This window comes from Anarhichas minor, unplaced genomic scaffold (genome assembly GCF_050575085.1).
Source record: "Anarhichas minor isolate MPS153535 unplaced genomic scaffold, ASM5057508v1 ptg000100l, whole genome shotgun sequence".
Classification (NCBI taxonomy): Eukaryota; Metazoa; Chordata; class Actinopteri; order Perciformes; family Anarhichadidae; genus Anarhichas; species Anarhichas minor.
The window spans coordinates 230001-253714 of NW_027466546.1; the positions used below are offsets into that span (position 1 = coordinate 230001).

A 23714-nucleotide genomic window follows, 5' to 3' on the forward strand; every position below is an offset into this window, starting at 1 on the left:
ACTAAAGGTGCTCTACTAAGTACTAAAGATGCTCTAAGTACTAAAGATGCTCTACTGAGTACTAAAGGTGCTCTACTAAGTACTAAAGGTGCTCTACTAAGTACTAAAGATGCTCTACTAAGTACTAAAGATGCTCTACTGAGTACTAAAGGTGTTCTACTAAGTACTAAAGATGCTCTACTAAGTGCTAAAGATGCTCTACTAAGTACTAAAGATGCTCCACTAAGTACTAAAGGTGCTCGACTAAGTACTAAAGGTGCTCCACTAAGTACTAAAGGTGCTCTACTAAGTACTAAAGATGCTCTACTAAGTACTAAAGATGCTCCACTAAGTACTAAAGATGCTCCACTAAGTACTAAAGGTGCTCTACTAAGTACTAAAGGTGCTCTACTGAGTACTAAAGATGCTCTACTGAGTACTAAAGATGCTCAACTGAGTACTAAAGGTGCTCTACTAAGTACTAAAGATGCTCTACTAAGTACTAAAGGTGCTCTACTAAATACTAAAGATGCGCTACTAAGTACTAAAGGTGCTCTACTAAGTACTAAAGGTGCTCTACTGAGTACTAAAGGTGCTCAACTGAGTACTAAAGGTGCTCAACTGAGTACTAAAGGTGCTCTACTAAGTACTAAAGGTGCTCTACTAAGTACTAAAGGTGCTCTACTAAGTACTAAAGATGCTCTACTAAGTACTAAAGAAGCCCTACAGATGGAGGAGGTTCTATATATATATTCTGACTCCCCCCTCTCTTCCCCTATAGATGGAGGAGGTTCTCTATGAGGAGCGTCTGTACCCAGCAGGTAACTGGGCCTGTGTGACTGAAGCAGAAGATCTGTATGAACAGAGCATCTCTCTGGGCTTCATGAAACTGATGCGCTTCATCTGTAAAGAGAACTCTAAAGGTCAGACTCCGCACACTTCACGCTAACCCCGCCCACTCCCATGTATTTGTGTTGCGTAAAATAAAATATGCATAATTTACACTGTAAACATGTAACAATGTTGTATGTTTATATGTAAAGTGATGAACACATTTGTGGATTCATTTCTACACGTGAAATTACTTTGTAAATATATATTTAGTTACTAGCTATGTATATATTGTGTGTATATACAGTATATATATATATAAATGTATATTAGTGTATATAATATATATCAGTGGTGGGTCATCAGGGCCTTCAAGGCCTTCTCTGCTGGCCTAAACACAATCACAAAGTTATAGCTATTTTGTAATCTAATATTTTTTCTTAAATACACTACATGTATTATAATTTATAATAATATTTTCCCATTATCTTATGTTCTCATTGCACAGCTACTGTCTTCAATATATTATCAAATTATTATTATTATCAATTATCAAATATTACATTTTTCGAGAATATTCCGGCTGGTAAGTGGGGCAACAATGGGGGAAAAAAGGACACAAACAAAAAAAGCAGGATTGGAGAGCCCGTAAATGAAGAAAACACAAAGAACAGCTCACAGACACATGTACAAGATGGCGGTGCTAATGCTAACTCTCAGCCAGATGACACGGCAAGTTTAACGAAAGTTCTGGAAGAAATGCGGGACTTTCGCAAAGACACAAAACATCAGCTAAATGATATTTCCTCCGAGCTGGCCAACATCAACCAAAAAATAGCAGAGGCGGAGACACGGATCGGAAGTGTGGAAGATCGAGTTCAAAACCTGGAACAGGTGCACGGCAAGATGATAAAAGTGATCAACAGGAAAACAAATTACTCGACCAAGACGGGAGATCACGTCGGGAGAATTTAAGGATTTATAATGTTCCCGAGGGAGCGGAGGGGTCGTCTATGGTGGAGTTTGTGGAAAAGTTAATGCGTGACACGCTGGAGATCCCCCCCCCCCCCCATCCCCCAACTACAGACCTTGGTATTGAGAGGGCGCACCGGGCGCTCGCCCCCAAACCTACCGGGGACAGAGAAGACAAGCCACGGTCAATAATAATCAGATTCCACCGATACAAAATCAAAGAAGAGATTCTGCGCAAGGCCTGGGGAAAGAAAAGAGTGCTTCTGAACGAGAGACTAATATATTTCGACCAAGATTATCCCCCAACGGTTCTGCAGAATCGTAAGAAATATTCTGAAGCAAAGCGAGCGTTAAAGCAGAGACAGATCCGCTTCCAGACTCCGTACCCGGCTAAACTGAGAGTGTTTTACGAAGACGAAGACGCGGCTGGACCAGTCAGCGGAAGAGGCGACTGCAGATATGAAAGACAGAGGATTGCCTGTCAGCGTGATCACACCGAGGGAGAGCCTAGCTGAGCAACTGTCCCGCTCCGCCTGGGAAGCAGTGAGAGGACGGACACAGCAGAGGACAAGAGAAGAGCGAGACAAGAGTATCCAGGAGAGACTGAGGGCATTCAGAAGACAGCCCTCACCTCCCCCAGAAGAGCCATACATTCTGACTAACCTCACAAATGTTGGTAAACTGAATAGAATCTAAAACTGACGGTGCTTCTCAATCTGAGGGATGCATATTGAACATGTTATATTATTTTATGTGATCTTTATTGACATACACTCCTTTTTCCCATTTGAATGAGAATATAAACATGGGAGGAATACAAAGGGGTTCTTTTCCCTCGTGCAATGGACACTGGACGCTGCAGTGGGCCCTCGACCCACAGTCAGGAGAGGCTGACCCTCACAGCTAGAGGTTCTCTCCAGCTCAACCCAGGGTCATCTAGTAGAGACCCCAACCTTGGAATCACATTTTGTGTTCCTGTTTTTTCATGTATGTTTCTTTGTTCTTGTTCAGGGAGTAGATCAATTAAGGTCCGTTTTGATAAGTTCGTTTATACAATGACAGACACACACACATGGTGAGTGACAAAGTAAAACTTATTTCTTTTAATGTCAATGGACTTTTGAATCCAATTAAGCGCAGTAAAATATTATCTAAGATGAAGAAAGAACAAGCACATGTGGCATATTTACAGGAAACCCATCTAAATGACACAGAGCACGAAAACCTAAAGAGAATGGGCTTCACTCATGTGTTCTTCTCATCATATCAGTCAGGACATAGGAGAGGAGCTGCTATCCTTATGTCAAGCAAACTCAATTTTGAAAAAGTATTTGAAATGGGAGACAAGGAGGGCAGATATATTCTGGTAGGAGGGAATATAGATGGAATCCTGTCACTCTGTTTCATATATGTATATGCACCCCCAGGAAGACATCTAGGTTTCTTCCAGACAATCACCAATATCATGACAACAGAAACAGAAGGCCTCTTGATATGTGGGGGGGACTTAAATATACACCTACAGCCAAAGTTAGACTCCTCCAGTAGGAAGACCCATGAAAGGAAGTCCATAAGAAAGTCAACACACTGTGTGAGGAGGTTGGTTTAATGGACATATGGAGAGACCTTTTCCCTAACAGACGGGATTACACTTATTATTCTGCCCCCCCCCCACTTCCTTATACACAAGAATAGACTATTTCATAACATTTGGAAAAGATAAGGATAAAATAAACAATTGTGGGATTGGGACAATAGATCTAAGTGACCATGCACCTACGTATATACCTCTCTGTTGATCTTAACTTGAGAACAAAGAGTACTACATGGAAACTGAATTCAAGTTTACTCAATGATCTGGATGTTAAGAAACAAATTAGAAAAGAGATTAGTCTTTACCTGGAATTCAATGACTATGGAGAGGTTTCACCTCCCATTCTGTGGGATACTCTAAAGGCTCTCCTGAGAGGGACAATCATAGCAATGTCCTCATATAAGAAGAAAACCAGGAATACAATGAGCTGTACAACAAACTGAAGGAATTAGAAAAAAACACAAATTGAGTTTAGCGAAAGATACATTAGTGGAAACTAGAAGAATTAGGAATGAGATTAACAATTTCACTACACAAGAAATCAAGAGAAATGCAATGTTTCTGAAACAGAGACACGATGAAAGTGGATCCAAATCAATGAAAATACGAGCATGGAGATTGAAAAAGAAGATGGCAGAGAACACAATTCACAGAATTAGGGATCCAAGAACAAAAGTGATAAAAAATCGACTAAGTGAAATTCAGGAAGCTTTTGAAGTGTTTTACAAAAATCTATACTGTAAAGTTCCAGGGGGAGATGTAACCCACATTGATAGCTCTCTAAATGCTCTGAAGTTGCCCACTTTAAATGAAGACCAAAATAAAAGAATGACGGCAGATATATAGGAAGATGAACTAAGATCTGCAATTAGTAGGTTAAAATTAAGCAAGTCTCCAGGATGGGATGGTTATACGGCAGAGTGGTATAAGGACTATAAACGAGCTGACCCGGTGATACGTCCCACACTGAACTGGGCTTTAAAACAGGCGCAAACGCCACCCAGCTGGACAGAAGCAATAATCTCAGCTATTCCCAAAGAAGGCAAGGATAAAATGGAATGTGGATCATTTAGACCAATATCGGTTCTAAATATCAATTATAGATTATTCACTTCCATCATGGCAAGACCATTAGAGGAGTTTTTACCCATGCTGATACATAATGATCAGACGGGCTTTATACAACAGCGCCAAACACAAGATAGTATACGAAGGACACTACACATTATGGATCATATACAAAAGAATAAGATCGAAGCAATAGCGATAAGCGTAGATGCTGAAAAGGCGTTTGACTCTGTTAACTGGACTTTTCTTTATAGAGTGCTGCACAGATTTGGTCTACAAGACACAATTATTAAAACTATTCAGGCATTATATGACAATCCCACCGCCAGGATTAAAATCAACGCATATTTATCAAACCGTTTCAATCTAGAAAGAGGTACAAGACAGGGCTGTGCGTGGTCACCACTACTCTTCGCATTATATTTGGAGCCGCTAGCTCAATACATCAGACAAAATTAAGATATTAGAGGAATTACTATTAAAGGGACGGAACACAAATTGTCCTGCTACGCAGATGACATTTTGGTCTACCTGGGGCAACCAACATACTCTTTACCTAAACTGATGCAGTCATTTGAACAGTATGGCAAACTATCAGGGTACAAGATTAACGTGGACAAAACCCAGTTACTCTCATAGAACCATAGCCCACCAAGACAAACTGAACATAACTACCCCTTTGCATGGCAAACAACATCCTTCAAATATCTGGGCATCAATATCACAAAAGATCTTACAAAACTTGCAGACTATAACTATGATCCACTAATAAGAAACATGAAGTAAGACATAGCGAGATGGAACAGAACTCCTTTCCTAAGTTTCACGGCAAGGATTGAATCCATTAAAATGAATATACTGCCCAGACTACTGTCTCTATTTCAAACTCTACCAATAGAGATGAACCAAAACCAATTTAATGAATGGGACAAGATGTTATCTAGATATGTTTGGACAGGTAAAAGACCCAGGGTCCGTCTCAAAACCTTACAACCACCTAAAGAACAGGTGGGATGGGGCCTACCTTCTCTTAGAGATTACTATCTAGCAGCACAGATGAGAGCGGTGATAGGCTGGTGCAACCCATCGTATAAGGCTCAATGGAAAAACATTGAAGAGAAAATAACTTCCACCCCCATACAGGCAATCCCACTGATAACAATCTACAAAGTCACATAAACACTACTGATACATGGCTGAAGTATGGAAAACCATCATAAGAGAACACAAACTTGAGGGAGATATGGTAACACTTAAATGGTGTGCATATGATTCTGACTTCACACCAAATAAATGTGATGCTAGATTTAGGGATTGGACAGCTACAGGAATAAGAGCCATATGCAACATAATGAAAGGAGGCACACTGCTACGTTTTGAAACTGTTAAAGAGAAACACTCACTAGAGAAACAGGACTTCTAGCGATACTTGCAGATGCGACATTATGTGAATACGAAGACGAGAAACATGACTAAGAGTACACACCTGATAGAACTGTTTAGAAAAGCTTATAACTCAGACATAGGCAGTAAAATCATCTCATGTATATATAAATGTCTGTTGAACTTTAAAACACATTCAACCTCCTATATTAAAACAAAATGGGAGCAGGAGGGAGGAACAGTAACTCAATGGAAGTGGACCAGCTCGCAGACATGCAGAGAGTTTGGTTGGAAAAATGTGATAAGGTATTTTATTACACCCTCTCAGAAATGCCACTATGACAGTAACCCTCCTGTTTGCTGGAGAGGATGTGGAAACCAAAATGCAAACCATGTATCTTGGATATTTACCTAAAACACTGTCAAAAAGAGACAAATATTTAATAAATGTACTTCTGGTGGCCAGCAAAAAGACTATTACCAGGAAATGGTTGTCACAAGAGAGTCCCGCTCTGAACACATGGATGAACATTACAATGGACATTTACAAAATGGAGAAGATAACAGCATCTGTCAACTACAAACTGGAACAATTTTTGTCGTATTGGGAAAAATGGGTTACATACGTGACACCCCATAGACCTGATTTTATTTTCATAAATCAATGAATGTACCATAGATAATAGATCACTCCCTAGTACCTAACTTTGTTTTTTTAACACTCAATGGCTGAATAAGGAGGAGAAACAGATTTAGTGGTGGAGTTACTGACAACGCCTTTCTCAAGAAAGAAAGACATTTCAGGAAAAGCTGGACATCGTAAGAAATGGTCAGTCAACCACAGCTGGCAGCCTGACTCAGCCAGGAAAAGGATTTGTATGAACGGTATTTCTTGCTGACAGCGTTGGAGAAGCGTTGCACATGTTATGTCTGGGAATGTGTTTCATTTTAATTGAGCTCTTGGTGTTTGGAGCTATGCTACGCTAACCTGAGGACGCCATAGCATTTGAAAACTCAAGTTGATCTACAACTCAACGAGCACGTTCTCAGGGAAACAGATCCACAACCGCAGCCCGGCGTGCGGTCTGCGCTGGCCGGCGGAGGTGGGATCCCGGCCCCGCTGCAAACCGGCCGCAGCAGACCGGCGAAATACAACTAGGGAGGCTCGACTGTCATCACTGGCGTCCATGAATCCAGAAGGACTTCTTACTGGAACTGAGACGATGTACTGGGATTAAACTCTTGAACAAAGAAAGGAGGATGGAGTTTGTCTTTAAGTGAACAGCATTCGGTAAGAGACAAACTGCGTTTGTTTGTTTACATAGTAACGTTACTGTTCATTTGTCTATCGGGTCGTTTTCATGAATACTATTTGAATGGCTCGTGCTCTTGTGTGGTGGAATGCGTGGATCCGCTGCAGGTTTGCTGGATTGATGCGTCATCATGAGGTTATTAGGAGGTGATTCATCTGTAGTAGGACAGCACAGAAGGCCCAGGTATAACATGCACGACCCGCCACTGATGTATATATACAGGTATATACAATATATGCTAATGTGTGTGTATATATATACATTAGCATATATATATATATATATATATATATATATATATATACACACAATATTGTATATATACAATATATATATACATGTGTATATATACACATAGAATTGTTCTAAGAGAGAAAACTGTGAAGTTACACACTTTATATTTAACCTGATCAATAATCTATGAACCAAATGTATATATATATACGGTGCGTATTGATCATCTGTAGGTAGGTATCTGGGGATGACGGTGCGTATTGATCATCTGTAGGTAGGTATCTGGGGATGACGGTGCGTATTGATCGTCTGTAGGTAGGTATCTGGGGATGACGGTGCGTATTGATCATCTGTAGGTAGGTATCTGGGGATGACGGTGCGTATTGATCGTCTGTCGGTAGGTATCTGGGGATGACGGTGCGTATTGATCGTCTGTCGGTAGGTATCTGGGGATGACGGTGCGTATTGATCGTCTGTCGGTAGATATCTGGGGATGACGGTGCGTATTGATCGTCTGTAGGTAGGTATCTGGGGATGACGGTGCCGGTGGTCACTAACATCCACATGATGGAGGACGGAAACACATTGAAGAAAGACGTCCAGACTTCTTACTTCCTGCCCGCAGAGTTTCAGACCGATCCCCCCCGGCCCTCCGACTCCGACATCACCATTGTGTACAGAGAGCCAATCAGAGTCATTGCCAGGTCAGAACATCATCATCATGGTGCTTCATATCAAACGTTTTAATCCAATATGTGATCACAGTTATCGTCCTGTTGACTTCTTGATTTACAGCTCTAAACCAGTAGAATCCTGACAATGGATTAAATTCACACTTCAGACCTTTTTGTGGTGCGTTCATGGTGTGTGATGATGCTCTGCTCTCTGATTGGCTGGCAGGACGTTCTTCGGGTCGACCACAGAGGAGACGCTGACCCGTCAGATCGACCTTCTGTGGGAGATTCTGGGCGTTGGCGACGACTTCCACAGAGACGGTTACATGGTCGCCGCTTACGAGAACCCGAGCATCCCGAGACGCAGGAACGAGATCTGGTTCATCAGACGCAACCTGTAGACGCCGCCTTCCCATCATGCTCTGCTCCTCCTCCTCCCTCTCTGATTGGCTGGTGTTGATCTGCTCACTTCCTGTAGAGCAGTTTAATTTGTTTTTACTTTCTGTTTTAACAGGACTCTGAAATCTCAAAGTGACCAATCAGAGCAAGTTTGTGTTCGTTAGCAACAGCTGACACTAAAGTCCCGCCCCCTGCCTCTTCCGTCCAATCAGAATGCCTTTCTGACTAACTGACATCCCATTGGTTCATACATTCATATGATCTTTTGTCATATCAACAGGAAGTACATCTCTGATTGGCTGCGACCTGAACAGACGATCAGACTGTAAACGGAGCACTTCAACATTTAGATAAATCCTCTCCGAGGTCCAGATCCTGCTCCTGGTTCAGGATCTGGTCCTGGTCCGATCCGGCTGCTGCAGTTTGTCTTGTTTGTAGTTTCAGTTTAAAGCGAGAAAAGAAAGTGAATATTTTTGTAAAAGATGGACTTGTAGCTTTTTTTAAAGTCGGTATTTGTTTGATGATGAAATATTAAATATTTAGTGATTGTATTTCTTCACCATGTCAAACTGACTTTAACTCACTTCTGTGGTTTTAATCCTGCAGCTCTGCTGTTTTCATTTTCTCAGTATTTGATGTGAAACAATATAAAAAAGACCAAACAGCTTTGTGATTTTTGGTGCCTGTTACTAGTTTTATCTACTTCCTGTTCCCTTTCACAGTAAAATTTTATGTCAAAAATAAAATCTGATGTTTTGAAAGTGAAGACATTTGAATCTCTAAATATGAAAGAATGGGTCAACTCATTAAAGCTACAGCTTGTTTTTTCATAACAATCAATAAGTCTCAGATATCAGGCCTTCAACAACTTCACCGAGACGTGTATTTAAGAAATCACAACACGACATTTTGATTCTCCAACCAACAGTGAGAGACTATACTATGACTATACTACACAGAAGAAGTTTATTGACATATCAATAAAAAGCACTAAATAACGACTTTCAAACATTTGAGTGAAATCAAAACAACTTTATTTACAAAAACAAATCTGTGTCTTACAGTTGTTTTTACCTCAACAGTGAAATTGAGAAATACACTCTAAAACTAACGAGAAATTAAAAAAAACAAATACAGGAGATAACAGGAAGTAAAAGGGGCGGGGCTTCTGAAAAGACATCCATGTTTAGATCAGATCGGCCACTGCAGAGAAGAAACAAAACAACACACGTGTTAGCGGGTATTGATTCATAAAACACACGGCTCGCTGTGATTGGTCGTACCGTTCATGGGCATCTCGTCGATCTGGGTGGAGTAATACTGCTCGATGTCACGCAGGATCCGGATGTCGTCGTTCTTCACGAAGTTGATGGCCACGCCCTTACGACCGTAACGACCAGACCGACCAATCCTGAAGGTCAGACATGTTATAAACACACAATGGGATTAGGTCCCGCCCCCAACATCACACAGTGATGGCTGTGGGACTACTTTCTGCTCAGTGATATGTACCTGGGGGTGTAGAGCTCTCTGTGGGACTACTTTCTGCTCAGTGATACGTACTTGTGGATGTAGAGCTCTCTGTGGGACTACTTTCTGCTCAGTGATACGTACCTGTGGATGTAGAGCTCTCTGTTGTTGGGAAGGTCGTAGTTGATGATCAGAGAAACTTGAGGAACGTCTAAACCTCGAGCCCAGACGTCCGTAGAGATCAATACACGACTGAAACAGATCAATGAATCAATGAATATCAATACACTACTGGGTCCTGGTCTAGGCTGGGTCCTGGTCTAGTCTTGATTAAGAGGCTCCGTGACTGGGTTGGCATATCTGGCATAGCGTTAGACTGGTTTGCATCTTACCTCACTGACAGAACTTTTAATGTCTCTGTGGGTGATTTTGTGTCCGTTACCTCTCCACTGTCCTGTGGTGTACCGCAGGGCTCGGCTCTGGGGCCTCTGTTATTTTGCCTTTATTTGTTGCCTTTGGGACCGATTATAAAAAGTTATAACGTGTCCTATCATTTATACGCAGATGATATTCAACTCCATCTGTCATTCAAACCCAGCGAGGCCTTCACACCGGATGAGCTTGTCTCTACGATCAGTATGAGTATTGGTCCACTCTCCTCTGCTGCCCACTACAACCTGTGTAATCTAGGGGTAATATTTGACCAATCACTGTAGTTTGACCCCCATGTTAAGCAGCTGTCCAGATCCCGTTTCTTCAGCCTAAGAATTCAGCAAACTGAGATCTGTAGCATCACCCCCGTACTCACATCTCTCCACTGGCTCCCTGTAGCATTTAGGATCCACTTTAAGCTCCTCCCTCTCTCTCACAGAGCACTACACGGTCAGACTCCTACATATGTGACTGAACTACTTCACCCTTATTCACCCCGTGCTCTCAGGTCAAACGTGTTAAATGATCCGCCTGTCCCACGCACTCGCCTAAAGACCCGCGGTGACCCAGCGTTTGAGGCAGTAGCACCACGGCGGCGGAAGGCTCTGCCTGCACCTCCACGCTTTGCTGATTCAGTGAATTCATTCCACAATCGGCTCAAGACTCACCTGTTCACACGTGTTTAAACTCATGTCTTATGCTGTTATGCCATGTCCTAATCTAGTTTTGTGTCGTCTTAAATGTAAACTTTTGGTCCTTACACGCTTTGTGTTTGTAATTCTGCTCCTGTTACGCACTTTGTGACTAAATGTCTGTGAAAAGCGCTTTATAAATACATTTTACTTACACTCTGGGCCCTGGTCTAAGCTCTGGGTCCTAGTCTAAGCTCTGGGTCCTGAGCTGAACACCTTCATGCTGGACTCCCTCTCTTTCTGAGGCATGTCTCTCTTGTTCTGGGCCCTGGTCTGAGGCTCTGGTCTTAGACTAGGTCCTGGTCTTACCTGGCTCCTGATCTGAACTCCTTCATGATGGACTCCCTCTCTTTCTGAGGCATGTCTCCGTGCATCGAGGACACGGTGAAGTTGGCCTCTCTCATCTTCTCCGTGAGCCAGTCCACCTGAAACACACACACGGACAGATGAATACTCCACTTCCCAGAAGGCTTTGCTGCAGTGATGTGAGCTGCGGTGACAGACCTTCCTCTTGGTGTTACAGAAGATGACGGCCTGAGTGATGGTCAGCGTGTCGTAGAGATCACACAGAGTGTCGAACTTCCACTCTTCTCTCTCCACGGCAACGAAGAACTGTTTGATCCCCTCCAGAGTCAGCTCGTCACTACGGAGACACGGTAGATATATATATATATATATATATATATATATATATATATACACGCGCACGCACACACTGTAGATCACAGTGGCTCCTGACTCACCGTTTCACCAGGATGCGGATCGGGTCGGTCATGAACTTGTTGGTCATCTCTAGGATCTCGTGAGGCAGTGTAGCGCTGATCAGAACCACCTGAGTGGCCGGAGGAAGGTAACGGTACACGTCGTAGATCTGCTCCTTAAAGCCTGAACACAGGGCCAACGGTTAACCCACGACATCACCATCATGACATCACAGCTTCACGCACATGCTCAGTCTCACCTTTGTTCAGCATCTCATCAGCTTCATCCAGAACCAGCATCTTGATGGCTCTGGTCCTCAGACTCCTGCGACGAATCATATCTGTAGAAAACAAACAAACCTCAGCTTCCTATTGGGCCGACCAATCAGAGACCGGGGATCTAGCTACAGACTGAGGCCGGACAGGTAGTGCTGGGTGGTATACCGGTTGAATACCGGTTTTAATTTCCCGTATGATATGAATTTTTCATATACCGTCATACCGGTGCATAGAAACTACTGCTGTCGCTCTTCAACAGGCAGCAAAATATATTGTTCACTGCTGAGAGTGCTACAGTCGGAGCTAGTTGTCTTAAGAGAGGGAACCCTAGTCATGGTTATAACAATTAATAACCCACAACTAACGCTCTTTAACAGAGTAAAACACCACGACACAACAGTTCGTGACACATAAACAATTTGTAACACTAATAATTGTACATTTATAAAATTACACCGCCGAACTGCATGCTGGGTAAAGCTAGCTAACAGTCTGCTAACAGCTGGGAGAGGGTCTGTCGCTCCAGTAACGCTACATTAAAGAACAGAACAGAGCGATGCAGGATGAACAAAGACTGAACAACAAAAGGTATTTAGGTCAGACACATATGCAACGCTGATTACTGTAATATGTGTGGTATTTGTTATAAATGTACGTTGTTACATAGACGGTGATAAGAAGCTGTACATGGAGGGACTTAGGACCCAGGGGAATGTAGGTGAAGGAAACAGGAAGAGACGGAACGGAAGACACGCCACACAAACAGCTGTTCACCGCTCGCTGGCCGGTTAATTAATTAATGCTTTAAGGCTGAAAAAGAAATATGGTGATATACCGTGAAACCGCCAGAATCTTACAAAATACAGTGATATGCATTTTTGGTCATACCGCCCAGCCCTAGTACAGGGACCACAGACAGACAAGAGGCCAGACAGGGACCACAGACAGACAGGGACAGACAGACAAGAGGACAGACAGACGGACAGACAAGAGGCCGGACAGACAGACGGACAAACAAGAGGCCGGACAGACAGACGGACAAACAAGAGGCCGGACAGACAGACGGACAAACAAGAGGCCGGACAGACAGACGGACAAACAAGAGGCCGGACAGACAGACGGACAAACAAGAGGCCGGACAGACAGACGGACAAACAAGAGGCCGGACAGACAGACAGACAGACAAGAGGCCGGACAGACAGACGGACAAACAAGAGGCCGGACAGACAGACAGACAAACAAGAGGCCGGACAGACAGACGGACAAACAAGAGGCCGGACAGACAGACGGACAAACAAGAGGCCGGACAGACAGACAGACAAGAGGCCGGACAGACAGACAGACAAGAGGCCGGACAGACAGACAGACAAGAGGCCGGACAGACAGACAGACAAGAGGCCGGACAGACAGATAGACAAGAGGCCAGACAGACAAGAGGCCGGACAGACAGACAGACAAGAGGCCGGACAGACAGACAGACAAGAGGCCGGACAGACAGACAGACAAGAGGCCGGACAGACAGACAGACAAGAGGCCGGACAGACAGACAGACAAGAGGCCGGACAGACAGACAAGAGGACAGACAGACAGGGAAGTTGTAAACATTCCAAGTGTATGGCAGTGGATTTGAAAGACAAAGCAGTTCAGTTAAACCGTCCTAGACCAGCAGGTCTTGGTGCGAGGCTCACCAAACACCCGTCCAGGTGTTCCCGACACCACGTGCTGACCGTAGTCCAGCTTCCTGATGTCCTCGCCCACGTTGGTCCCTCCGATGCAGGCGTGACACTGGACGTTCATGTAGTCTCCCAGAGCCAGCAGCACCTGAACACAACACCGTAGACAGAGACAATCAGAAACCAAGGACAGCCCAGTGCTCACAGATGATTGGCTGGGTGTGACCGTGTGGGCGGGGCTACCTTCTGAATCTGCCCGGCCAGCTCTCTTGTTGGAGCAAGGATCAGAGCCTGGGTCTCCCTCACCTGCAGCGTCAAACATAAACATTAATATACATATAATATACATATATATAGAATCCTCAGGATGGACCCAAAGACAAACTTGAACCCTGACCTGGATGTCCAGACACTGCAGCACAGACACACAGAAGGTGGCGGTCTTTCCTGTTCCAGACTGAGACCTGAACAGATCAGAGACCAACCGTTAGAGAACACCTAGACAACATTGTTAATCACTGAGGGGTCCCTACAGATCCCCACTGGTCCCACAGATCCCTACAAGTCTTACTGGGCGATGACGTCCCGGCCCTTGATGATCTGTTTGATGGCTCTCTGCTGGATCGCTGACGGCTTCTCGAAACCTGAAACACACAAAAAATGAAACCTCTGGTCACAACATCTGGACTCAGAAACCAGCAGAGGGACCTGGTTCACATGAGTCCACAAAACATACCAACTCTAATAAACCAGCACTTCCGGTTTACTGCGGGACGTAAACTTAGCATGAAAGCTAATGCTAACCAAAGCCAACAGTTGAATTATAAAATCCCTAATAACAGTCTAAAGTAAACGATACACAGCTGGAGCTTCGATAAACTAAGAGAAGAATATACGTAGAATTAACTTATATTACGTTTAATTAACACTCTTTAGAAACATCACGGAGACAAATAGTTAGCTTTAGCATCCTGAGCTAACCCTCTCTTCCAGGAGGCCCGAGTGGATCCCCGGCCTACCGTAAGCGTAGATGCCGCGGAGCAGGTCCTCCCGGAGGCCCATGGTGTCGAAGGTGGGGGTGACGTCCACCTCCTCGCTGGTCTCGAACTCCACCTTGGTCATGTCCTCGTCCCGCATGATCCTCTTCCTGGCCTGTAGTCCGGTAGCGGCCATCTTTACTGTGAGATATCTGTATTATTTCGTTAAAACTCGTTCTCCGCTGAAGCTGCACTGCTAACTGCTAATACACGGGGAAGAAAAGACCGCGGCACGTGTCGCGCTGATGACGTAGGAGTGTACGCGACGCGGTCTTTACTTCGTGTTTCAGGTTAAACAGCTCGAGGGAGAACACCGCCACCTAGAGGTCAGGAGTGTATCTGCACCTGGAGGTTTTATTTAAATGGTACAGAGTAATCTAGTATTATTTTATTTAGACTAATCTAGTATCCTTATATTTAGAGTAATCTAGTATTCTTGTATTCAGACTAATCTAGTATTCTTATATTTAGAGTAATCTAGTATTCTTGTATTCAGAGTAATCTAGTATTCTTGTATTCAGACTAATCTAGTATTCTTATATTTAGAGTAATCTAGTATTCTTGTATTCAGAGTAATCTAGTATTCTTGTATTCAGAGTATTGTTATATTTAGAGAATCTAGTATTTTTTATATCAGAATATTCTAGTATTCAGAATACTACCATCATATTTTAGACCTGATCACCAGACTCAGTGTATAAAATACTTTATTTTATTTTTATTATTGATTGATAGATTTCTTCAACTGATGACATCACAGCTGTATGAATAAATAAACACGAGGTCAGACAGCTGAGGACTGAACTAGGGCTACAAGATAAGTCAGGTCCTGACTAGGTCCTGCAGGTCTGACGAGGTCCTGCAGGTCTGACGAGGTCCTGACGAGTTCCTGCAGGTCTGACAAGGTCCTGTTGGTCTGATGAGGTCCTGTAGGTCTGACGAGGTCCTGCAGGTCTGACGAGGTCCTGTTGGTCTGACGAGGTCCTGCAGGGGTCCTGCAGGTCTGACGAGGTGCTGTAGGTCTGACGAGGTCCTGCAGGTCTGACGAGGTCCATGTTAAACCTGCTCACATTGAATCCTGAACCTGGTGCAGCAGGAAGCTCAAGTCAACATGATTTTGACTGAACTTCCTGTTTTAAAATGATGACATCATACTGTGACAGAGAGAACAGGTAGATGATGTCATCGTGAACACACAGGTGAGTGTGTTCACAATGACATCATCACTAAATAACAGCTGAATATTTGAGAAGAGTTTGAATGTTTGTTCTTCTCAAAATACTCTCTGACACTTTATTGTGGAAATCTCAGATGTCTCCGTCACTTCCTGTGTGAAGCGTCCAATGAACAGGAAACAGGAAGAGAGAGAGTCATGTGACAGTCAGTTGGCCTTTGACTGGTGGACGTCCAGACTGACGAGCTGCAACTCCGTCAGGTTACTGGTGCTCTGCTGACTGATCACCATCTGGACAAAGTACACAAGACAAGTACATGACAAAGTACACAAGACAAGTACATGACAAAGTACACAAGACAAGTACATGACGAAGTACACGTATCTATCTAAAGTATCTCTACTCTTATTTAAGCAGAAGTCACATTGACAAAATGTTTCACAGTGAGACCAACAAGTCAAAGAGCAGCATCAACACGACAGGATGACATCATCACATCAGATCTGACACATCACATGACATCATAAGGAGCATCAACAAAGCAGCACGGTGGTCATACGTAGTATTAGTACTCAGTGAGCTCGTACCGGGTGAAGCTGGACTGCAGAGACGGGGATCTGAGCAGCAACTGGAGGAAGGGAGGTAAAGAAGACCTGAGGAAAAGAACCTGAAAGACATGAATCAGGTTTATAGTTAGAGCTGGCTCAGGTTTATAGTTAGGGCTGGCTCAGGTTTATAGTTAGGGCTGGTTCAGGTTTATAGTTAGGGCTGGTTCAGGTTTATAGTTAGGGCTGGCTCAGGTTTATAGTTAGGGCTGGTTCAGGTTTATAGTTAGGGCTGGTTCAGGTTTATAGTTAGGGCTGGTTCAGGTTTATAGTTAGGGCTGGCTCAGGTTTATAGTTAGGGCTGGCTCAGGTTTATAGTTAGGGCTGGTTCAGGTTTATAGTTAGGGCTGGTTCAGGTTTATAGTTAGGGCTGGTTCAGGTTTATAGTTAGGGCTGGTTCAGGTTTATAGTTAGGGCTGGTTCAGGTTTATAGTTAGGGCTGGCTCAGGTTTATAGTTAGGGCTGGCTCAGGTTTATAGTTAGGGCTGGTTCAGGTTTATAGTTAGGGCTGGTTCAGGTTTATAGTTAGGGCTGGTTCAGGTTTATAGTTAGGGCTGGTTCAGGTTTATAGTTAGGGCTGGCTCAGGTTTATAGTTAGGGCTGGTTCAGGTTTATAGTTAGGGCTGGTTCAGGTTTATAGTTAGGGCTGGCTTAGGTTTATAGTTAGGGCTGGCTCATGTTTATAGTTAGGGCTGGCTCATGTTTATAGTTAGGGCTGGCTCATGTTTATAGTTAGGGCTGGCTCATGTTTATAGTTAGGGCTGGCTCATGTTTATAGTTAGGGCTGGCTCATGTTTATAGTTAGGGCTGGCTCATGTTTATAGTTAGGGCTGGCTCATGTTTATAGTTAGGGCTGGCTCATGTTTATAGTTAGGGCTGGCTCATGTTTATAGTTAGGGCTGGCTCAGGTTTATAGTTAGGGCTGGCTCAGGTTTATAGTTAGGGCTGGTTCAGGTTTATAGTTAGGGCTGGTTCAGGTTTATAGTTAGGGCTGGCTCAGGTTTATAGTTAGGGCTGGCTCAGGTTTATAGTTAGGGCTGGCTCAGGTTTATAGTTAGGGCTGGTTCAGGTTTATAGTTAGGGCTGGCTCAGGTTTATAGTTAGGGCTGGCTCATGTTTATAGTTAGGGCTGGTTCAGGTTTATAGTTAGGGCTGGCTCAGGTTTATAGTTAGGGCTGGCTCATGTTTATAGTTAGGGCTGGTTCAGGTTTATACTACTATAATTGAATAATAACAACAGTAATGGTACCTGGGTCATGTGACTGGCTTGTCGGGGGGAAAGTGTTGAGGACGGTGAGTCCGCTGTCACTCAGTGATGATGTCGGTGTCGCGTACATCACTGTGTGACTGCCAGGGTACATCATGTGACCTGCCACTGATGTAGAGGATGAAGAGGACGAAGAGGATGACATCACGGGGGCAGGAAGACTGGCTGCAGAGAAACAGAGACCTTCAAAATAAAGGCATATTACCATTTTTGATTAAAACCACCTTCAAAATAAAGGCATATTACCATTTTTGATTAAAACCACCTTGACAATAAAGGCATATTACCATTTTTGATTAAAACCACCTTCACAATAAAGGCATATTACCATTTTTGATTAAAACCACCTTCACAATAAAGACATATTACCATTGTTGATTAAAACCACCTTCACAATAAAGGCATATTACCATTGTTGATTAAAACCACCTTCACAATAAAGGCATATTACCATTTTTGATTAAAACCACCTTCACAATAAAGGCATATTACCATTGTTGATTAAAACCACCTTCACTATAAAGGCATATTACCATTTTAAATTAAAACCACCTTCACAATAAAGGCATATTACCATTTTTGATTAAAACCACCTTCACAATAAAGGCATATTACCATTTTTGATTAAAACCACCTTCACAATAAAGGCATATTACCATTGTTGATTAAAACCACCTTCACAATAAAGGCATATTACCATTGTTGATTAAAACCACCTTCACTATAAAGGCATATTACCATTTTAAATTAAAACCACCTTCACAATAAAGGTATATTACCATTTTAAATTAAAACCACCTTCACAATAAAGGTATATTACCATTTTAAATTAAAACCACCTTCCAACGATCAACGTGAGCTCAGTGCGGGACGTAAGCAGAGACTGCTGCTGTGGAGGAGGCGGGGCCAATGGTCTTACCTGTGGAGTGGATGTCTGAGCTGCTCTGATTGGTGGAGGTCTGAACCTGGATGCTCAGAGGCTGGCCATGCAGCTGGCTGAGGGGGATGGTGTGTGTGCCGGGGGGCAGCGAGACACCTGTGGACAGGTGAGGGGGGGGGCAGAGACAGGTTAGAGCTGCTGGGAGGTCTGAGACTAGTGAGAACATCACAGAAGAAGAAGCAGGTGACAGGAAGCTCCGCCCACACCTACCTGACATCAAGGTGAAGCCTCCAGGTAGCATGACCCCGGCCGACGTCTTCAGCACCGTCCCGTTGGAGGAGGAGGGGGGGGGCTGCCAGGAGGGGGCGCCGGTCTGCACCTGCATGGACACGGTGGACGAGGAGGAAGAGGAGGATGTGAACGCTGGTTTGATCACATCCTACAGGAAGAAACAGACAGGAGGGGGCGGGGCTGAGCACACACCTGGAAACACCTGAGACTCAGCAGCCAATCAGCATCAACCGCTGTGATCAAACTCTCTAATTGTATTGAAGTGAATAGGAAACTCCAACAGAACCCGTAGTCTGGTACGTTCTACCGAAACCTTCTAAAGCAAGGGTCGGCAACCCGCGGCTCTTCAGCCCTCTGTTGCGGCTCCCTGAGTCTACATCCACACGAACACGTTCAACAAACAGAGACGATCTCCGTCCACACGGTGTTTCACCATCGTTTTAGAAACGATCTCCGTCCAGACTAACACGCCTGAAAATGAATATCACGTGACTATCCACGTACACCGGGTGTGATGGTGCGGATGTAAACAGGACGTAGATTGGTTGCTTAGTTAAAAGAAATACGACGGAGTAATAAAGTAGTCTTTTGATAATGAAAGGTCGTGTTTGATACATAAGATCTTCTCTATGAACTCAAACACACACATTTAGTGGAAAGTTTAGACGTTTTATTTCTCAGACTTAGTTCCAGCGCTGCAGGTCTTTATCTCTCTCATCATATTTACTTTCATATTAACACTTACACGTGACGTTTACAAGATTATGATCCCTGAATGAGGTCAACACACGTCTCTCACTCGTAGCTCTGCTGCTGAAGTCTGTCTACTGGAGAGCATTATGCTTCTGCTCCTTTATAGTTCATGTGTGGACTTCACCATAGTTCAGAAATAAGAAGAATCCGTCCTCCTCAAAGCCGCTAACCGTAACTTCAGACGTCTCCGTAGGTCTGATACCTCCGCTGGACACGCTGTTCACTGATCGCTCCACTAACAGCTGCTTCCTCCGTAACAATGCAGACTCTAACTGAACAACAGCTGCTAGTAAAGACAACACGGTCAGCATCGCCTGTAATCTGTCGTCCATGTTGAGTTAACCTGGTAGTCAATCAACCTGGTAGTCAATCGGTAATCAAGCTGTTGTTGTTTGTGATCTTCAGGGTAAGGGTCATGTGATAGGGGCGTGACCAATCAGGGAAGGACACGTCGTGACTGCTAACAACCAATCAAGTAGCGAACGTGTGGGTCTACGTCATCGTTTATAAACGTATCTGTTTTCGAGTGTAACCCTGGAGCTTTCAAACTTCTATGTTTTTGGTGCTCTAAAACTCGGGCGTAGTGAAGACGCTCAGTGTAAACGTATCAGACTTATGTGTTTAAAATGAGAACGTAGTTGTGTGGACACGATGGTAGTATTGTGGACACGATGGTAGTATTGTGGACACGGCCTCAGGCTGTGACAAAAATAACATGGAAATAAATAACGTTTATTTGTATTTTATTGTTTGCACAGTGGACGATCTTCCAAAGGGAACTCCTCTTATCTTGGAGTTTGGGGTTTGAGGTGATACTGTCACTGGAAATAAAAAATGTTTTAATATTTTGTCACTAAAATGTGCGTCACATCCTGTTACGTTGCTGTGAGGAGCCTTTCCCTGCAGGAGGCTCATCATGATTGCAGACCCCCCGGTAAACTATCAATGGATGAATCCAGAAAAGAAAAGTCACGGAGGAAAATAGAGTTTAATTCTGCGTGTTCGTATTCATTTGCCTTCACTGCCAGCGACGCTGGCTCTCCTGTACGCTTGATATGTGGCGAGAACTTAGCAAACAACAAGAAATGTAAAGTGGAAAGACTTCCAGAACAAACACACGCTGGAGATGAGCTGCTCTCCTCTTCATCAGTCTGATATTGTTCCAACAGGTAAAATACCAACAAAATGTCAAAAATTGTCTTTATTCTTGTTCTCTAATTTCATAAATACAACAAACTATAGTTTTTGTATATATAATATAACTATATATAAAACTTTATCAGCTGTGATATCAAATAGCTTTTGCGGCTCCAGACGAATTATATTTGGTGGAAAATAGAACAAAATGTCTCTTTGGATAGTAAAGGTTCCCGACCCCTGTTCTAAAGGAACGGAGCCCGCAGTCCACTGGTACGTTCTACTGGAACCTTCTAAAGCAGGGGTCTCAAACTCAAGGCCCGCCATGTCATTTTATGTGGTCCGCGAATCAAAAAAAAAAAATTTTTAAGTTAGACTTGATAATAAAAATATCCCCGTAGTCGAAATTATGAGACAGAAAGTCGAAGTTATGAGATAGAACGTCATAACTATGATAGAAAGTGAAAATGATGAGATACCAGAAGCAGCTCTTTGGCTGGTTACTGTACACTTGAGATGTAAATGTATTGTGAGTACATTGAAGACTTTAAACGTGGCTTTAAAACACATGAAATACTTCACGTGGGATTGTGCAAACGCACCCTTGAAAGGATTTTAAGCGTTGAACAAAGTTATTGTAATAACTTGTTTGATATTTGTCTTTGATATTTTCTTTAATAGTTTGATCTTTGATAGAGTAATGTGGGTTTATTAACCCTAAATTAAAATGATTTAAGTTATAATAACAGAAATGTGCTTAAATATATTTTTACATTTATATAACTGCATGTACAATATTTTTACACTTGAATAAACAATAATCAAATGCAGAGACAGTTATTTACCAATATGTTAGGAGAAGTTACAGTTACACCGTCTTACATTTACAACCGGCCCTTTGAGGGCGACCGTGATGCTGATGTGGCCCAGAGTGAAGATGAGTTTGAGACCCCTGCTCTAACGGAACACTGGTACGTTCTAAAGGAACACCGGTACGTTCTAACGGAACACCGGTACGTTCTCAAGGAACACCGGTACGTTCTAACAGAACACCGGTACGTTCTAACGTAACACCGGTACGTTCTAAAGGAACACCGGTACGTTCTAACGGAACACCGGTACGTTCTAACGGAACCTTCTAACGGAGACATTACATCACCACCGTCTCTAAAGGAACCTTACCTTGACGGCCTCGGGGCCCCCCTCGGCCTCGGTCACCTGGTACGTGAGGTCGGTCTCCTCGAAGCCCGTGGCGCTCATCCTCTGGTCGGAGGTCGGGTCGGAGCGCGGAGGAGAGTCTGGAGAGTTGAGGCAGGTCTGGATCAGAGCCTTACCCGTCTCTGAGGTGATCATTGGCTGCAGCTTCCTGGTGGCGAAGGTGTACACATGACCCGTCTCACTGGCGACCAGCAGCAACACCTGCGTACCGGTGAGCGTGGACAACTCGTACGCCTTCTTCATGATGCCGGTCTTCCTCTTGCTGAACGTCGTGTAGCGCCTCAGTTTGTTGTCTATGAACTCCATCTTGATCTTCACTCGTCCTCGGGTTTTCTTGCCGGGTTTGGCTCCCGGCGCCCCGGGGCTGAGCCCGCCGTGACCGGAGGAGGTGGACTGATGTCCGACCTCCCGCTCGCTCCTCTCCCGCTTCACGCCTCTCCTGTCCACGCACGTGTCCTCGTCATCCCCGGAGTCAGAGTCCTGGTCGGAGCCGCTGTACAACACCTCGGTAACGTCTTCGAACTGGTCTCTGTTGGTTCCTCTGTCGGTGTTCAGTACCAGTCCGGCCGTGTTGAGCTCGGTTCCGGTTCTAGTTCCCATCCCCCCCCCCCCCCACCGCTCCGGGCCTAAACCCCTCCGCCTCCCGGTGGACCGAAGCTGGTGTACTAAACTAAACGGTGTAAGGGTAACTTGGATATAGGGGGCATTGAAGGAGATGACTCAGAGGATGCTTTTTCCAGCATTTATTTTCTGCAGAAGACAATACAACACACGCATATATTAACTTATATATATATATATATATAATATATATATATATATTAAGTTTACATATACCCTTTATTTCTTTTAATATGTCCCTTTATATCTATAACCCTCTGCACTTCTGCTCCCTTTCAACAACACAAAACACCACTGTGAGGAGAAACCGGGACTACGGAAGCTCAGGAGGTTTGAGAAGAGGTCAGACGTCATTTCCGCCGGAAACATTAATAAATAAATAAAATAACGCTAAATAAAAATAAGTCATTAAGATAAAACACACATAACACAACAGGATCGTTAAATGATAAAAACAGAATTCAAATATTACAAATCGGAAATAATAAAGTGTTTAACTCCGTTACATGCGGATGAGCTGCACGGCTAGCTAAGCTAAGCTAACTAGGTTAGCATCAGTTAGCGCTCACTGTCCATCAAACTTACGTGAAATCACCGGAGAGATCCGGCCGAACAGCGGAGGGACACCGGAGGAAGCCGCGGGGGAATATTTTAGAATAAATCGTGATCCGGTTTCACCGGAATCGGTGCTCAAAGTTACAAAGTAGTGTTTTTAGTACAGTGATTAGTGAGGGCCGGACCTCTGACACACGAGCAGCGCCTGCTGATATCCCTCCGCTGTGGAATGTAGTTCTCCATACAGTACGCACTATATTCTCTCTCCTGCTCTAAAAAATATTACACAGGGTACGTCATCAGAAACGTCCCCTACACGTCGTCCCCTGAACGTTTTAATCATGACGTGTTATAGAAGAGCTGTGACGTTACGGAGGTAGTGCGCAGTGATACCAAAAAGGTAACACGTTCATAAGGACACGCAGGGGAACTACTTTCCGTCCAAATAAAGAAGCACGTTTCCTGTTACGTCACTGCCGCT

The 23714-nt window shown here is 43.8% G+C and overlaps 3 protein-coding genes across 4 annotated transcripts in view; 1 reads left to right on the plus strand and 2 right to left on the minus strand.

The window, feature by feature from the left end:
- The window catches only part of soul4 (heme-binding protein soul4), a 10929-nt gene extending 1721 nt beyond the window's left edge, over window positions 1–9208 (plus strand). Inside the window, exons 4-6 of the mRNA XM_076082711.1 lie at window positions 761–902; window positions 7895–8078; window positions 8275–9208. Coding sequence (XP_075938826.1) covers window positions 761–902; window positions 7895–8078; window positions 8275–8449 — 501 coding nt within the window. The 3' untranslated portion in view covers window positions 8450–9208. The remainder of the gene's footprint in view (window positions 1–760; window positions 903–7894; window positions 8079–8274) is intronic.
- A 256-nt stretch (window positions 9209–9464) lies between these two features.
- eif4a3 (eukaryotic translation initiation factor 4A3) lies at window positions 9465–14969 on the minus strand. The gene is made up of 12 exons (XM_076082665.1): window positions 14714–14969; window positions 14266–14338; window positions 14092–14158; window positions 13938–14000; window positions 13710–13842; window positions 12003–12083; window positions 11785–11926; window positions 11546–11684; window positions 11351–11466; window positions 10062–10169; window positions 9731–9858; window positions 9465–9650 (listed from the first exon to the last, which is right to left on the minus strand). Exons 1-12 carry the CDS (start codon window positions 14865–14867, stop codon window positions 9634–9636), a joined length of 1221 nt encoding a protein of 406 aa, XP_075938780.1. The 5' UTR covers window positions 14868–14969; the 3' UTR covers window positions 9465–9633.
- Window positions 14970–15420: 451 nt separating this feature from the next.
- LOC142939512 (serum response factor-like) lies at window positions 15421–23646 on the minus strand. Of its 2 annotated transcripts, none has more exons than XM_076082662.1 (7): window positions 23264–23646; window positions 22022–22807; window positions 18929–19037; window positions 18698–18814; window positions 17761–17961; window positions 16494–16573; window positions 15421–16196 (listed from the first exon to the last, which is right to left on the minus strand). In XM_076082662.1, exons 2-7 carry the CDS (start codon window positions 22655–22657, stop codon window positions 16113–16115), a joined length of 1227 nt encoding a protein of 408 aa, XP_075938777.1. In that variant the 5' UTR covers window positions 22658–22807; window positions 23264–23646; the 3' UTR covers window positions 15421–16112. The 2 variants fall into 2 exon arrangements, with proteins under 2 accessions (XP_075938777.1, XP_075938779.1); XM_076082664.1 differs by having other exon boundaries at window positions 17761–17943; window positions 23264–23644.
- Between the last annotated feature and the right edge of the window lie 68 nt (window positions 23647–23714).